The following is a 17,687-nucleotide window of genomic DNA, read 5'->3' on the forward strand; positions in this document are numbered from 1 at the left end:
TTATTCCTGGACAATGCTGAGTTTTCTATAATTAGATATTAATTAGAATAAAATTATTAGACCATCTATATGAAATGTTATACATATATTTATCAGTTAAAAACAACAAATAAAATACATTTCACCATCTTTTAAAATAATATGCCTCCAGATCTTACTGAGACCAACGAAAATGCTTACAGATTTTATGTAAATAGAAAGGCAATTTAAAAAATATGCGAACAAACACAATTCACACATTTATATAGTAAAACCCAAAGAAGTTGGGAAATGACTGTGCTTTTTATTTTCTTTAATCATAAAATAGGAAGGCAGTAAAATTACTGGTACATAAAAATTCTATAGCAAATAACATGTTAAATTTTTTTTGTCTATATTGTAAGTGTATTATTGTGTTTATCATTGATTAAGATGAAAAAAATTAAGAAATTTTCTTAGAACATGTATTTTTTAGGTTCCTATTTATTCATTCCTTTAAATAATCAAAGAAAAAATTAAAATCTTAAAGCAAAATAAAACCCCTTAACTCTGGGAAAAATGTCTGGATCAAGAACCACGATTATTCCTAATGATTAATTTATATCATTTTACATGTGGCTTTTAAAGTGCAGAGACTAGCTGAAGACACCTTATTTTACTGTGATAACAGTCCACGGTGTCAGTTATCAAGCTTCTACTGAATAGAAAAGAATACTGTTTCTGGTTTCTCCCCACTCTCTGATTACTTCTTTCTAAACACCAATCTTTTTCATCTCATTATTTTTTCTATGATTTCTGTTCACAATTTACTTATAGTTAGGGACATTTGTCACTGAGATAACATAATTTAAAAATCTACAGTCATATAATCTAGAAATAATACATAGTTTTTCTGGTTCCAACTGATTCCTGTCCTTTTCTTCAAAACTTAAAAAAATAATTTCCAATTTCTTTTGTTTTGAACTCTCTTGTACACACACTCTCTAACAGAAGACTGGATATATTTAGACAAAGGAAAGCCTGCCTCATAAGTTGTCATCTCCTGCTTTCATTTATAGTGAAATCCCCAGTCTGTAGTTGTAATACTAGGTTGAGAGCCTGAAAATCAATGGGATCCAAAAATGTGTTTAATCTAAAGGAAGATGGATAGTAACTCCTCCCTTTCTCTACGGGTTAAACAATGGTTTTGAGATATAAAAACATTTTGGAAATATATGAATATGATCCTATTGATGTGTTAAGACTTCTAGGGTTTTTCATTAGATAAAAAGTACTATAGGTATTATCCTGGAAGGCAGGGTTTTCACTTAATTTTGTTTCTTGTAACAACAGTTCCTTGAACCTAGTGAATGCTATTTGCATGTAGAAAGTGGAAGTTGCCAGAGTATATATTGGCAGCTACCAAATGTAGTTCATACACTGTGCTATTATCAGTGATTCTAGGAGGACTTATATCGCAGTAGGGAAATGAGAAGAGAATAACATTCTGTGTAGGTAACTGGGGTGATTTAGAAACCTAAATTTTCTACAGGTAAACAGAAACGTCGTTGAATGAGAGGAGAAGAGACTAGACTTGGGAATATAAAAATACTTACTGAAAATCAAAATTTCAAAAAGAAACAAATTGATAAACAGTAACTGAAATGAATAGCTTAATCTCTGTAGAGAAATACCTAGTCTTAACTTCTCATTAATAATGTAGCTATTTTACCTCTATCATATTATGTTACATAGTATCTTAATTGTTTTTACAGACAACCATATGGTCAGATATAAAATGGTAATCTGAGTATTCTTAGGAATTAATGTATGTTCCAGTAGCATTTTAAAAAATGTTTTGAGCCTAGAGAAAAGTCCTTAAGTATGTATCACCTATAACTTGCATTATAAAATTGAGAGTTAAACCTTTGGATAGAAGACTTTATACCATTTGGGGATATTTATTTCTTTGTTGATGTCATTGATTTTATTAAGATGATACATGTTTAATATAATCAAGTAATGACAAAAATCTGATCAGGAAATTATTATTAACCGTTAGGAATTATTTTCTTTTTTGCCTTTCTTCTTCCCGCTCCTTCGTCATTCTTTGCAGATTCCTTCCAAATAGCTGAGTGAGGTTTTTTTTTCTTTTTCTAAATTTTGTTTTCTCTTTAGGATTACCTGTTTTCCTATCCTAGAGGACATGTAATAGTTCCAATTCATCAATGAGAATAGCAACACCAGTTTTCCATAAATACCCTTACAAATGTATGGGAAAGCTCTCTGTGATATCAAAGCCCTGGTATCTTTTGTTTATTTGTTGTTGTTATAGTTCTCGTTGCTTGAGACATGGTCTGGCTCTGTCACCTAAGTTGGAGTGCAGTGGCATGATCACAGCTCACTGCAGCCTTGACCTCCCAGGCTCAGGTGATCCCCCCACCTCAGCCTCCCAAGTAACTGGGATTATAGGTGCATGCCACCATACCTGGCTAACTTTCAAATCATTTGTAGAGATTATTGTTTGGATTCATAAGAATTCAGACAAACTTGTAAACACATTAAAAAGTTACATTTTTGATGAGTGTCTTATGCAATTAGCCTCTGTGAAATCCAACAGTAATTAAAATTTAGCAAATCTTCAAGTAAAATAATAAAAACCATATTTCTAATGACAAAACTGCACCCATATTAATTTATAAAATTATCACTAGAAACAAATTGTGATTCATTTTAAAAGCAAAACTCTATTTTTGAATAGATTTTTAAATAATAATAATAAATATATAATGGTATGCAACTTAAAATGCAAAATGTATGTGATAATAAAAAAGTGCTATAGGAAACTGATAATTGGCTGAGAACAAGGACTTTGATATTCTCTTGTCTAATTTCTTTAGTCATGTAGTAACCTGTATATTTCTACCTTGAAAATGTTTATTTTAAGGGCATCTAAATACACATGGTTTTTACCAGTATTATTGGGGAAATATTTTTAAAGATCCTTTACCTGAATAAAATTTTTAGTTGATGTATGAAGCTTAGAACATTTTTAATGCCTTTTTGTTGTATGTAAGTAACTTAGCAATAAGTATGTCACTAAGCTTAGAAAAATACTTTTTCTTTTTATGAAGCAGAGTCAATTTATTTTCATCAAAATGAGCAGACACCATTAGGCAAGAAATCCTGTATGTATAGATTCATATCACTTAGATCACTATCACTTCATCTGGTCTTGTTTTCCCTAAGCCACTTTGATTACTTTCCTAGAAATACGTGGCTGCACAGTTTAATGAGATTTTGCATTTTACTACATTTTTAGCACTTGGTGTATTTATGTATTTTAATTGTTCCATTCATTAAAATTCTTACACAATATTAACACAACATCAACTGAACTTCTTGTGATTTTTATAGTAGTCACTTTTCCAAATGCACTACATAATTAATTCATACCTGATTCTCATAATAACCAAATGAGAGAGAAACTGCAGTTATTCTCATTTGAAAAGGAGAAATTGATCACAGAGAGCTCACACTAGGTCACAAAGAGATCTCTTTACAGTTGCCGAAGTCAGACAGTAGGTCTCCAGAAACTCCATGCTGTTAACAGTCATCCCAAAGATTATAGTTGACGACCCCTCATGAAAAATTTAAATGTTAAACTGCGATGTAGCAGGAGAGTCATAAATGCAGTTAATGTCTTCTTAACCATTTTACTGAAAAAAATTACTGCAGAATTAACCTAATTGCTTATTTATTTAAGTTTATTACGTTATAAGTATTATACTTACTAGAGATAAATTAACATGTACAGAAACACATTTCATTACAATTTGGCCTTAGCTGTTGTTTATAATTTCATTGTTTCATCTTCTAATTTTGTAAAACATAATGTGTTTTATTATTTTAATACTAAAGCTAAAACTATTACTAGAAACATATTACATATTCCTGACATACTAATTTCCCCATATAATGATAGTAGCTATCAGTTAAAATATAACCAAATAGCTTGACAATATTTAAAGGAAGACAAGCATAAACTTCAGAGTTGTTTGTTGTATCAATTTACTAAATGTGTATTGTCTGCTTTGCATGGAGGTGGATATAGGTAACAGCAGCAGCAATCACAGTTAACATGAGCATTTACTGTATTATCAGATACTGTTCTAATTGCCCTATATACACTGCCTCATGCATTCTCAGAAAAACAGTATGAGATATTACTATTAACCCTTTCTTACAAACCTTAAATGTGTGGCAAATACAAATAACTTAAATGGCTCCCAAAGTCATGTAAGTAATAAATGGAGGAACTGGGATACAAACTGAGGCAGATTAACTTTAGGGCCCCTGAAGAGATTCATTAGTTTCCTATTTCATATATCCTAGGGTAGGAGGCTGGATGTTAGGCCCTGTGATAACTACACACATAAATCTATCTGGTCTTGGGGTTCAAAGGTGCAAACACTTAAAATCCCATGGGCAAATGGTAAGGCTATATGAAAAAGATAGCAAATTTGAGGGCCACCAGCTCTATTTGATTTGAGTATGGTAGAGTTTAATATTGGAGAGGTCACTTAGGATTAGATGATAAAGGACTTGACAGGCAGCAGAATCTGGATTCAATTTGCTTGTAAATTGAGAGACATAAACGATTTTTGAATGAGAGAGTATTGTGATAGTAATCAGTGCTGTATTTAGGGAGAAATCTATCAGTTATATCCAAAAAGAAATGTATATATGGCTTAAAGTGTTATGCAATCTTATAAAATTAACCCTAATCAATAACTTTATCAAAATAAATTTTAATTAATAAAAAAATTGCATCTAGAATTTGTCCTAAGCCTGTAGACACAATTTCTAGGTATAATTATCTAAACTGATATTTGTAAAAATAAACACAAGAAAATATATTCTCATAAGTTAACATTTCCCTCTGTCTCAGTATTAATTTTATAGTGAATCTGAGGATTATATCTTATATAATAGTAGAGTAGATATATGAACACATATTTTATCAACATGGAAAGGCAGGTTATTTTAGAACTTTAAAATAAATATTATATGACCTTTTGAGATACTGTCATTAATATCTTCCACTGTGAAAGTTTCTGAAATCTTCTATTCTGAAAGTATTTGCATCAAACCTACATTGAATATTTCATAATATTGCAAACCCATTCCTTTCACTCAGAGTGATTAGGGTATAACAAGTGGCTTTTTCTCTCTTTTTTTTTTTTTTTTTTTTCTGGTCAAAACTATCCATGCCATTAAAATTCAATGGCATTGCTTCCTGTCATTCAGCTTGATCTGGGTAAAATCCTTTAATTCCCCAGCCCCTGCTGTTGGGGAGCTCTAGGCTCATCACACTTAACCTCTGCCTGGGCTTCTCAGAATAGAATTTGTTTCACTCCATTCATAGCTTCAATAGTTGAGCAAGCCACACGCAAGTGCACACTGGTCTTTTACCCTGAGCACACTAATCTGATTGTTTTTCCACTCTACAAACTCTGGGTCAACAATCAAGCTGCCGCCAGAAACTAATTAATTTGCAAACAGGCTTCTGTTTTCACAGAGGGAAAGCTTTTGAGAGCCATGTCAGGGAGGCCGGTCACACCATGGTTACATGCATTGTCATGGCATCCACTTCTCTTGGTAAATCTCTTGCTTGATGTCACTGCACACAGGAACCCAGATTACCCAGTCAGCAGTAAATCCCTATTGAGACCCACCAAGCTTTGAATGTAGTGACTCTAGAAGAGGAAATTGGTAAAGACAGGCTGTGTATTCATTAAACTGATGGTGAGACAAGAGAGAAAAAAATGTAAAAAACAAGAAGAAAAAGGAAGCTGCCTTTGATATAAAGAATTGTCCAATACATTGTCTCATGTTTTGATCAACTTTCATTTAAAAAGCAGGATTAGCTTGAGAAAATATAATAATACTTCTAAATCTTATATTTCTACTCTCATCAACTGTTAATTTCAAAGCAAGACATTCAAAATTTGCTGCCTATATGCCACATCTGAGAGTTGTACGTTTTACCCGAAGATTTAAAAAAAAATCAAATGGCAAAATTTGAACAACTTTATTCAGGTCGCTTTTCTTAGAAGCCTGGAAAAAAATAAAATCAGTTTTTAAACATATTGCCATTAATGAGTTAATTTTTATTCCAAAGTTTTATTCATATTTCCTTATTAGTAATTTCAAAAAACTCGCTAAAAGTCATTATGTTCCTTAGACAAAAAGTGACAGAGAAAGTATGTCCTTGATAAAGGATGTCAAGTGATGATATATTTTGGTAACTTTTAGCTCTTTATGAAAAAAAGAGATATTTAGTGATTTGATTAAATGTATTATTATTTAGAGAGTAGAATAATTTCATGGTGTATACTTATTGTTTAAAAAGATACATTTCTAATGGCTGTGCATTATTTGTTAAGATGAAAATTTTTCTGAGTAATCGATTCCTGAGAAAACAAAACTTAACTACTAAGTTGTCTTTAGGTATAGACATAACTATTGTTCTAAAGTTTGCATATTCAAATTTTCAGCGTAATTTAAAGAAAATAACTGTAAGGATTGTCATTTTATTTCTGTTACTTTATACATTGATACTCTAGAATTGCTAGTTAATGCATACACTGCTTACTCATAGAATGCATAATACAAATGTTTAAAAATACTGCATTCTTGTTTTCTTCTTTCATTGACTATAAAAACTAAGAGGACCTTTGTTGTTGCTGTTGTTTTAACTGAATGATCTCTCAGCTCCTCTAACACTCATCTGCTCAAATAAGCATGAAATAGGCTTATAGAGGGCTTTTTCCCCAAAGGTCAGCAAAATATTACTAACTTGCTTAAGCCAAAGAAATAATCAAAAATGACATCATCAGAAGTCTGACATTATGCAAAACTAGATAATCTGTTTTACTTATTAAAGAAAATGCAATTGGATACTCCAACGTTTTTTATGTCTCCAAAGATAGTAAGATCAAAATAGTGTATTAAAAGAGCTGTACAAGTGATTTGAGATTGGGTATCTGGTAACATGTAATGTTAACTTGTGTATTCATAGTTTATTTGCAGTCATATGTTCCGTCACTGGGTCTAGTTTTCTAAAAACGCATGTTGTGGAGAAATTTGAATCTTAAGAGAGTACGAAATATCCTAGTACATGACCACAGAGGAAGCTATGCTGATTCCAATGAGGGCAGGCCATCAGGGTATGAATATTACAAGTGAGAGGAAGTGGAGTGATGACTTGCATACCATTTCAATTACAGAAAAAGAGCAAGTGGGTTAGTCTATCTACAAGCACGATCCTTTTAGGAAATTCCACTAAAAGAAAACAGGTCTTCCTGAAGTGAGTGGGAAGGCGTCACACTCCAGGCATTGTAATTAGGTCTGTTTGTGTTCCCCAGGCCTTGGGATCCATGTGGTTTCGTGTATTAAACCCGACTCTGGCTGCCCTTTCACCCTGACTCAGACATAATCACTCACAGAGTGAGTCAGGCCAAGCTTCCTCAGTGTGCTCCACCCAACAGAAGTGGGATAAAGGGTACCCAGATAATTAGCATTTATTAAGTGCTTACTACATACCAATAACTTGCTCAGTGCTTTTTATACATTATTATGTGGTTATTTTTCCACAATAACTATAGGAGACAGGTAGTACCTCTGTTCATTTCATTACTGTAAGGGCCAAAGTAAAGTGAAACCATGCCTCATTCTAAAGATAGTCTTTTTTCCAAATCACGTATCATCCCACTATTACTCCAAGACATAAACAATACTGGAAAACAGTCTCCATCAAATAAGAAAAATAAATTGGGCTAGTAATCCAACTGCTCTAATGAATTGTTAATATGGAGAATAACTAGGTAGTAGTATTTTCATACTAAATGCTAAGATATCATTATGATAACAGCAGCATAAATTTATCTGTTTCCTTACTATAAATATACACAGAACAATTTTACTTTATTTCCACATTCAGCTGAAGTTGGAATTGAAATTTGAAACCATATAATACTGAGAGAATTTATGTAGCATAAGAAAAGCTACTGGATTTTGGCACATCATACCAAACCCCAGCAGTATATTTTCTGAAATAAAAAATTGTTATAACATTTAGAAACCCTAAATTAGGGTTTATTGTAACTAATGAAGATGTTTTAAGAATGTTATTACATGTTAAAATGTAAAATACACAACAGATTCCATTGTCTGAAGTTTCTTAATCTGAAAGTGTTATTCACCCCTAAATTTTCCTGTTAAAATTGAATTTAAACGTTTATTGGCATCATTATATAAATTTTCTAGTTATGAAAGTAGTGAAACTCCATTTTAATAAATCAAGATATTTCAAGTTTCAATTTTAGACAACTGTTTTGTTGTTTGTTTGTCCTTACCAGGAACAAAAATTAAAAGTCATCTAAAATAGGTGAACTGATTCTTCCAAAAGAGTTGAATTGATTTGAGAAAAATAAAGTCCTATGCTGAAATTAATTTTAATAACCCTGAAGACCCTTGAAAAAAATACTTTGCAAAGCAATGTATTAATTCTGGAACACATATGATTGTGTACTCTATGCTGATGCCTCAAAACTCATTTATTTTATGCATGAATGTGTAAACATTACGTTTTCAATTTTATTGTGTAATGGCATTTAATGTCACAAGGCTTGTGACTCAGAGGCCCTTGGTTCTATCTCAAACATGTCTGTATCCTCCATCTTGCAGCAGTTCTGTTTTTTGCACCCTGTCAGATGTAACCTTTGTGCTAATTTGGAAAAATCAGTTCTCACGTTTAGTGCTGAGAGACTGATAACTGAATTCTCAAATGAACTACACATTTTCAGAGATGAAGTACAGAGCTGTGGACAATGACTGTGTTTTCCCACAGTGTAAATTCTTCAGACTCAGCTGTCAACATGTGAGTGTGCAGCATAAAAGCAGCTTTAACTTGATGGCTTTTTTTTTTCTCCGAGGCCATAAAAATGAAATGGATACTATACTCTCCTTTATGTTATTCCATCTTCTAATGAGATTTTGTTTCTCATGGACAGAGAAAGACTGTGTGCCCTTTAGGGTACTTAGTAGATCAAAGTCTTCTTTCTAAATAGAAAAACAAACATTCTCCCTCCCACACAAATATTTCAGTTTGTGAACAAACCAGATAGCAAAGTTAAGAGGGTTTTTTTTTTTTTTTTTTTCCTACTAATTTTGCCTCTGCACACATCCTAGGACTAATAATTTATACTGGATATTCTAGAATATTCCTCTGGGTTTTTGGAGTTCTGCACATGCTCTTCTCTTCATCTCAGCACCTTTTCTTTTCCCCGGTGAGACATCAAATTTCTCACATGGCCACTCAGGTACCATGAAACTCTCTACCCCCGGTGACAGAGGAACATTTGATTACATGTCTAATCCCCTTTGATTACCACAGTGTTTGTATGCAATCATCAATTATGTTAGGCATCGTTAGGATTTAAAACAGTAAAGAAGTGATGTCAAATTTAGAGAAAACTTGGGAGGTCAAGAAATAGGGGAAGCTAAGAGAAGAGACTTTAAAAGAATGGGCTAGTTAATGATAAATACTGCAGGAGACATTGTCAAAGTAGAGATTAATAAAAAGTAATAGAAAATCATTAGTGTCCTTTGGAGGAATAATTTCAAGGAAGTAATTATTGGATGCATGCCAGGTTTAAAGTAAAGGTAGTGAAACACTGAGGAAACAAGTCCTAACCAAGCTATGAACTTAGATATATTGGGACTTTGTGGCATAGCATGACAGAACAGTTTTGCATGGGATAAGTAAGATTTTAGCTTGGGGGAAGAAATTAGTACTGAAAAAGAGATAAAGATAACAAATGAAATGTAAATTGACTAAATTAATCAAGGAATATCGATGCCATTAAGAGCCAAGGCTGAAGGGTCAAACGAGGAGGAAGGGAGCATGTCCTTTCTCACTACGACACGGAAAATTATAGGACAGTCAGAAATGCTGTTACAGGAGGGAAGAGATGCTGATTGAGGTAATTTGAGGTATGTTTTGTGTTTTGAGTAGTCACTTTGAAGTATAAGATGGATCAGAACAAAGGTTGTCCCGCAACTCATGGTCTCTTGGAATTTCAATGAGATCTAGAGGTAGACCTGTGATTTTTCTCTAACAACTAATGAAAGACAGAAGGGATGAACTATATTTTGGGGTTCCTGGAATAAGGCAGGAACAACAAGTGTGGCAGAAGTTCATAGAATGAGATATTCAAGCGTCTTACTGAGAACATGACTATAAGTCATAAGTGTCTTTCTTTTTTTTTTTTTTTTTTTTTTTGAGGCAGAGTCTCACTCTGTCGCCGGGGCTGGAGTGCAGTGGCCGGATCTCAGCTCACTGCAAGCTCCGCCTCCCGGGTTTACGCCATTCTCCTGCCTCAGCCTCCCGAGTAGCTGGGACTACAGGCGCCCGCCACCTCGCCCGGCTAGTTTTTTGTATTTTTTAGTAGAGACGGGGTTTCACCGTGTTAGCCAGGATGGTCTCGATCTCCTGACCTCGTGATCCGCCCGTCTCGGCCTCCCAAAGTGCTGGGATTACAGGCTTGAGCCACCGCGCCCGGCCCGTGTCTTTCTTTTTAATGAATTATGTATAACCAGGAAAAATTTCATGCTTCATTCTTATTAATGAGTTATGTACAAGCAGGATAAATTTCATGGAGGGATAATTGGAGATTGGGTGGCTTTGTTTTTTAAGATTGGAGGTAGGCATAAATATAGATCATTAAGTAACAATAAAAACAACCATGATTAATATACTAGGGACCTTTATAAAAATTTTTGGTAAATGTGTAAACAACTAACCAAAAAAAAAAAAAAAATGAACTCTAGATAGGAGGATATGAAAAGATTGCTTAGTTAAAATTTTGAATAAGAGTAGTATTTATTTATTTTGGGTATATACAGCTTGTATATTTTCTGCCATGCCAAAATTATTTTCTATACTAAAAAGAAAATAGTGAGTAATAATAATAAATAATAATAAGCATCTACTTGATCGAGTAGTTAAGCCGGTGCCTGAAGTTCAGAAAACTGGGTTTCTGTTCTAAACATTCTTCTACTGGATTAGATAAAATATTGACCTTAAAATCCTAACCTATAAAATAGGAGAGGGGTTTTAGGATGATTAAGATTAAATGTGAATCGTATGAAATCATGATTTAAAATACCTTTGAAATTTGGAAAAGACTATTAATATGTTATTCACACTGCAATAACATTCAATTTTTGACATTCACTAGTATATAAGATGATGTTTTCAAGGAAATAATATGAGATGTAAAGGAAAAAAAAAATACTACCCTGTAAGATTTGTTGTGATGTCCCCATAAGACAGAATTGGTAAGTCATCTTATCTTTTTCCATTGCCTCCCTTCCGTAGCTCCGGTCCAGATCTTTCTTTCCATAGCTAACTACTGAGAAACTTCAAATTTGGCACTACATGAATCTTTTCCTGAATATTTAATCTCTCTTTTCTTTCTTTGCCGAACTTTCTCACACCCAACATCATGAAGTCACCACCATTAGCTTAACTGCACACTAAATTTCAAATCATATTGCATGTACTGTAAAAGAGTTCTCTAGTAACTTAATACAGTTACATATGTTATATGTCTATTTTCTTTCATAAACCACCTACCATTAAGCCACCTGGAATCATGCTGCTCTGTCCTGATTGGGTGGTGGTCCCCAAGAGTTCGAAAGATAGCGAAGTCTCGCCCCATAAAATCAGCTGCAGTTCCAGAGTATAATTCTCCATCTGTGTTGTGACAAAACCACATACACATTCTTTAATTCAGTTAAGGCAAAAACAAAGCAAAACGAACAAACAAAATGCAAGTTTCATGTTATGAGCATGCTAAGAGGAAAACTGAAATGCTGTCTGCATCATTATGCAGAGTCACTTATTTTTTAATCCTATGTCCTTATTGAAGGAAGTATTTTATCAAATACTTATTCACTGATTTAGTGTATGACTACTTATCTAGTACAAACTTAGAAAATCTGAATAAAGTCCGATTCAGTGAATCTTGCTAAAACATAAAATTATATTCTTTTCTACTATGACCACTAACAAACTCACAAAATGCAAACTACATTTATTATATCATTTCATTTACTGTTATACGTGTAAAGTTACCATGGTTCTAATATCCTTATAACGTAGAGTGAGGTATCATTATAACATTTTATTCATAGCTTTTTTCTAATGGCAATTAAATCTTTTATACACTTCTTTCTCAGTGGGATCTGAATTAATGAGATTTTGCTATGATTTAGAAATGCTGATTTTTTTTGCCAGAATTTTTTTCTTGCTTTTTATTTTTTAATATATCTAGTGGGAGAAGTGTTTTTATTTGTTATAAGCTATCAACCAGTCCAAAAATAAGTCAACCACATGACCTCATATACAGCAGAAATGTGTTTTAAAAGGAAGGAATTTTGACAAACCCAGATCATAATCACTCCAATGCAAGATTCCATCACTTTTTGACTCATTACTACTTAAATTGAATTAACTCTAGGTCAGAGTTTAATAATGGAGGAATCATAACCAGACGGTAAAGAATAGAAGGGAAAAGACAAGAGGGGGGGTAAAAGAGAAGTTAATATTTACTGAATTTCACTCCGTGTTTGTCAGGCAGTTGGCACTGGCTTGACACATTCAAGTTATCTCATTTAGTTCTGTTAACAATCCCATAATGTAAATAATGTTATCCCTATTTTACAGTTCAAGAAACTCAAGGTTGCTTGGCTAATGGCAAGTCAAGGTGAAGTTTCAAACCCAGGCTTGTTTAATCCCAAGCCTTTTACACTTAATCATACCACCTTTCAATAAACCAAAGTTTGTAAAAATCACTCTTTCTTACTTGGAAACAGAAAGGGCCTTGTATTATCTCTTCCAGAAAACATGTAATTGCCTTTCTACATACAGTGAATTATTTGAAAACAAAACAACAAAAGTTAAACATTTTCCTTCAAATAATCCATGACAATTACAGTATATCTTAATATTATCTTGTTGATCGAATAGGTTAAATGTTTATTTATTGATTTGGAAAATATGCAGATAATAAAGAGGGCAAAGATAAATTATAACTTAAGCATTTGTGTAACATTACCATATGTTCACATACCTAATTCTTACTTGCAAGTAAGGGCTTTGCAATGTAAAATTGATATTCATAGTGGCCCAAACCAAAGCAATTCCTTTGGTAGAACCTTTGTCTCACTTATATGTCTGAACAGACTTGATTTTGGAGACCCTCCAGAACAGTGGAGAATAGCTACACAGAGAAAATCACTGAGCAACATAAACATGTTATTACTTTAAACATCCATAGATATGAATCTTATCTTGAAAACTGAGTTTAAAAATGTGATCTTTCATTTTGGATTGTTGTGACTGAAGATAAATAAAAGTGATGGTTAGATAATTTATTGAGTATAAATTATTAGTAAGTGAATTGTTCTCTCGTGTCATCCTAAATTGTCACAGCATGGTGTCTTTGGGATTCAAAAGCACTTTATACTCTCTTCACTCACTTAACTATCAAGTGGAAATCTGACTTGTTCTCACTAAAATATGCCTTTATTTTCAGAAATAGACCTTTTCTGAAAATGCACAAATGTTATGATAATCTATGTATAAATTTCAAAGCCACTTTGAAATACATAAATGCCTGTTGTCTCTTTAATATTAACCAATATTCAAGCACCACAACATTTTTATTAAGGGTAATATCTAATCTTTTCCCAAAATATTAGCAAATAGATGATGTATTTTTAAATATCAGGTGAATAATTTGTTATTGCTCTGAGTGAATAAGAGGGTCTCAGTTAAAAGTGTCTTGTCAAAACATCATAAAATGGTCATGCAAATTTCAAACATTTTCATGATGGAACACCTGTGAGAAGATAGCTTGTGTCTTCTTTTCTTAAAAAAAATAAAAAATAATAAATTACTGGTTGAACCTCTTTGCCTCTAAACCACAGTTAAAAAACTAGAAATAGAATAATTAAAAAAATGAAAACTGAACAATTTAATATCAGAATTTAGTCAGACCATGCCAACAGGAGGTTTAATAGGAAATATTAGAGTAAATAATGTAATTAATCAATCAGTCTTGTCATTTAGCTTGCTTTAGGGTAAGAAAATCCATAATTATGATGTTTATTATATTTAAAGTCTATTCAAGAAGCAGTTGAAATAGTAAAATCAACAACTAAAACCTGTTACTTGGATAGAAAATGTGTTTATCTCTCTCTTGCATTTGGTTGTTTTATAACTTTTTTTATCCACTCTCATATTAGAAAGACAAAAATCAGTGCAAACCAATGTAAAGGCAGAAATAATATTTTCTTTCTCTTTTCACAAAAGTTGAGAAGTTACTTCAGAGAAAGTAGAAGAAGTATGCAGTAAATGAGCTACTCCATTTAAGACTAAAAGAGAATTAAACAAGTGACTTATAAACCAAAATAAGTATGCAGTTTAGGCACCAGTTCCTCCAGCTATAGCAAATTACTTCCCACATGAATATTAATTTTGGCAAGAGTTAGATGATTTTATTGAACTGGAGGGTACCAGATGATTAAGTGGCCATGAAGGGCACATTCCCATCTTGTCCATGCTTAATGTCAGTGACTGTTTAGTTGCACCAGGCCTTAGATCATATTTACCTGGTGAGAATTATATGGGGAGTCTTATCAATGATGATTGCTCTAGATAAGATATGACATCTTTGTTGTTTTGCCCAAAAACATAGGCAGTAGTATATTCTATCTTCTCTTATTTCTCATTAAGAAGAAATGTAATATCAAACCAGAGTATATGCCATTTAATAAACTTGGACATTTACATTCTGTGGCTTTCTGAAATAAACTAAAGGTATCTGATGACTATAAGAAATTTACAATACCTCAGTTGACTTATTTTGGAGAATGGATATATTTTTTTAAAATGCCTACTCAGCAAACTTCTTTTGTGGTTTCTAGGTCACTTATGAAGTTATCAAATTATATGTTGATTCTTAAGCATAGTGTTAATTTGACAATTTTCTGATCCTAATATATGTGTTGAGAATCTGAAATAGTGTATTAATGAAGTGTTATTCTGCAATAATTCAAATAGCATTATGATAAGGTACCTACTTTAGGGCTGTTCACATATACCAAGCCAATTGTGAAAGAAATAAACATTTGTCCAATTTTATTAAATTGATGGTAGAATCATATATCTAGAAATTATTATCCTACATTAAAAGGTGGTTGTGAATACTATACCCTACAAGATCTTTAAGCCTCTCGAAAAAAATACCACATGGGCAGTTTAACATTTCAAAAATAATATATTGAACTAAGACAAATTAGTGCTGACAGATGTAAACTATCATCCAGAAACTGTCAAATACAAAAGCTGCTATTTGAGTATATGACCATTCTTTCTTAACTGGAAGCTTTCTTAACTCTCTCATAGGAGAGCATACTTTACTGAGATGAACAAAAACAGTTTTGTGAACTGCATTTCTATTATGGCTTAGTTGCCTGAGAAGTATGTATTAAAAACAAAAGTTCATATATACTCTAGACTTACTGTTCAAAACTCAAAATGAAGTAAAAATGTGGCTTAGATCAGTGAATGTATTGGATTACAATTCCTAAGCAGGGTGTGGTGAGGAGAAACAGAAGGTGGAAACAAAACCACATTTCCTGATGAAATTGCAGCATTACTAACACAGGTGAAAAGTGTGACATGGATGTGAGCAAAATATCAAACAAACTTAAACACCAAGCCATTATGTTGTTAACACCTTAAGTAAATTCCACGCACAGAGCAGCAAAGAAATTAGAAACAGAAGGGAAAGAAAGAAAGAAAGAAAGAAAATACTCCCTCTGTCTCACACACACGCATGCACGCACACACACACACACACACAGCATGGATGAAATCCATGGATGTAAGAAAAATTTTTCACTATTACATTTATTGAGCACCTTCTCTATATCAATAAATATAATATGTTGGCTTCATTACTCATGTTGTTCTTTTAAAATTAAAATTTTTCAACAGTTTATATGTCTACATGGTATAAAATTGAAAATGTAAAATTTATAAGGTACCAAATCTCCCTCCCAGCCTTTCTACAGGCAACCACTGCTACAAGTTTGCTTATTTTATCTTTGCTTATATTCCAGAATCACACAAGCACCGAAAATGGTAGTATGCTATTATGTTGTTTTTTTTCTCACAACAAACTAGTGAAAGTAAAACTGTCATGCCATTTCATGTACAAGGAAACTGAGCTCAGAGAGCTTCAAATAATTTTCTCAATTGTATGCAATTAACTTAGAGAGTTCCTTATTTGCTCTAATATCAAGTGAGAGCATTTTGTAATGTCAAATTATGCTCTTTCCTGAGACAAGACAGCATTTTGACTTCAGGATGTAACCTTAGCTAAAAGTCTCAGGACTTCGAAATAGGACTCAATAATACCTCTCAGAGATGGAATATTTCTAAATTACTAGTGCTGCATTGCCTGGAAAAGATTTTAATGAAAAAATAAAATTTCTCTCAAGTTGACTATTCTTTCACATCATGAAAATGTGAGACAGTACTTAATTAGTGTTGGAAAATACTGAGATTTATCCTTGTGCTATGTTCACACCTGGCATTTATTATTAGCAGGTGAGTAATTGCTATCTGTAATAAAAGATTTTTTTTTTTTAAAACAAATTCATAAAAAACATTTGCAGGTAGATGAAATAAGAAAGGGTAAAAAGTATAAGGTCATGCACTGTGGCTCACACCTGTAATCTCAACACTTTGGGAGGCCAAGGTGGGTGGATCACCTGAGGTCAGGAGTTCGAGACCAGCCTGATCAACATGGTGAAACCTTCTCTTTCCTAAAAATATAAAAATTAGCCAGGCCTGGTAGCACATGCCTGTAGTCTCAGCTACTCAGGAGGCTGAGGCAGGAGAATTGCTTGAATCTGGGAGGCAGAGGTTGCAGTTAGCTGAGGTCATGCCACTGCACTCCAGCCTGGGCAACAGAACAAGAAAAAAAAAAAAAAAGAAAAAAAAATATATATATATATTTAAAGAAATAAAGACTGCAGCAACTTCATCTTGACAAAATTATCACTTTTAAAGGAGATTGCAAAATTAACTTTACCATGTTGGTTTGAAAAACTTAGGACATGTTCTTGGATTTGGGGACTTAATTTGGTAACTTTGCATTACTCAAGAGATAATCCAAATTCTCAACAGTCCTCAGCTTAAAAACTCATGCCTTTTTGGAGAGAAGTCATACTAAACCTTGCTAGTTTTTGTAAACTAAAAATGTTAAGCTGTCATCTCATTTTAAAGTTTACTACTGTTTGAAACTACTTCTTTCCTAGTGGGATTGATGGTATAAAAAATATTTGCTGCCAAGATCCATCTAACCAGTTTACAGATGGTTTGAGCCCAGGCTGAAATTTTATTTCCCAGTATTGGGGAATGAAGCAGCCTGGAACCACCTTGAAATGTCTATCTTATTTGTAAAGTGAAGAAGGTATCCAAAAGCTTTTGGGAAGATAGGTTTTCCCAACGGCCATTTTCTGATATACAAAGTACAACCTGTTTATTTCTGAGACAGCTGTTACCCTTGTATGTAAAAGAGTCT

The 17,687-nt window shown here is 33.0% G+C and overlaps 1 protein-coding gene across 1 annotated transcript in view; it reads right to left on the reverse strand.

Moving 5' to 3' along the window:
• The window catches only part of SEMA3A (semaphorin 3A), a 161,359-nt gene that overhangs the window by 69,478 nt on the left and 74,194 nt on the right, over positions 1-17,687 (reverse strand). The window contains exon 5 of the mRNA XM_030933411.1: positions 11,663-11,782. Coding sequence (XP_030789271.1) covers positions 11,663-11,782 — 120 coding nt within the window. The remainder of the gene's footprint in view (positions 1-11,662; positions 11,783-17,687) is intronic.

This window comes from Rhinopithecus roxellana, chromosome 6 (assembly GCF_007565055.1).
Source record: "Rhinopithecus roxellana isolate Shanxi Qingling chromosome 6, ASM756505v1, whole genome shotgun sequence".
NCBI lineage: Eukaryota > Metazoa > Chordata > Mammalia > Primates > Cercopithecidae > Rhinopithecus > Rhinopithecus roxellana.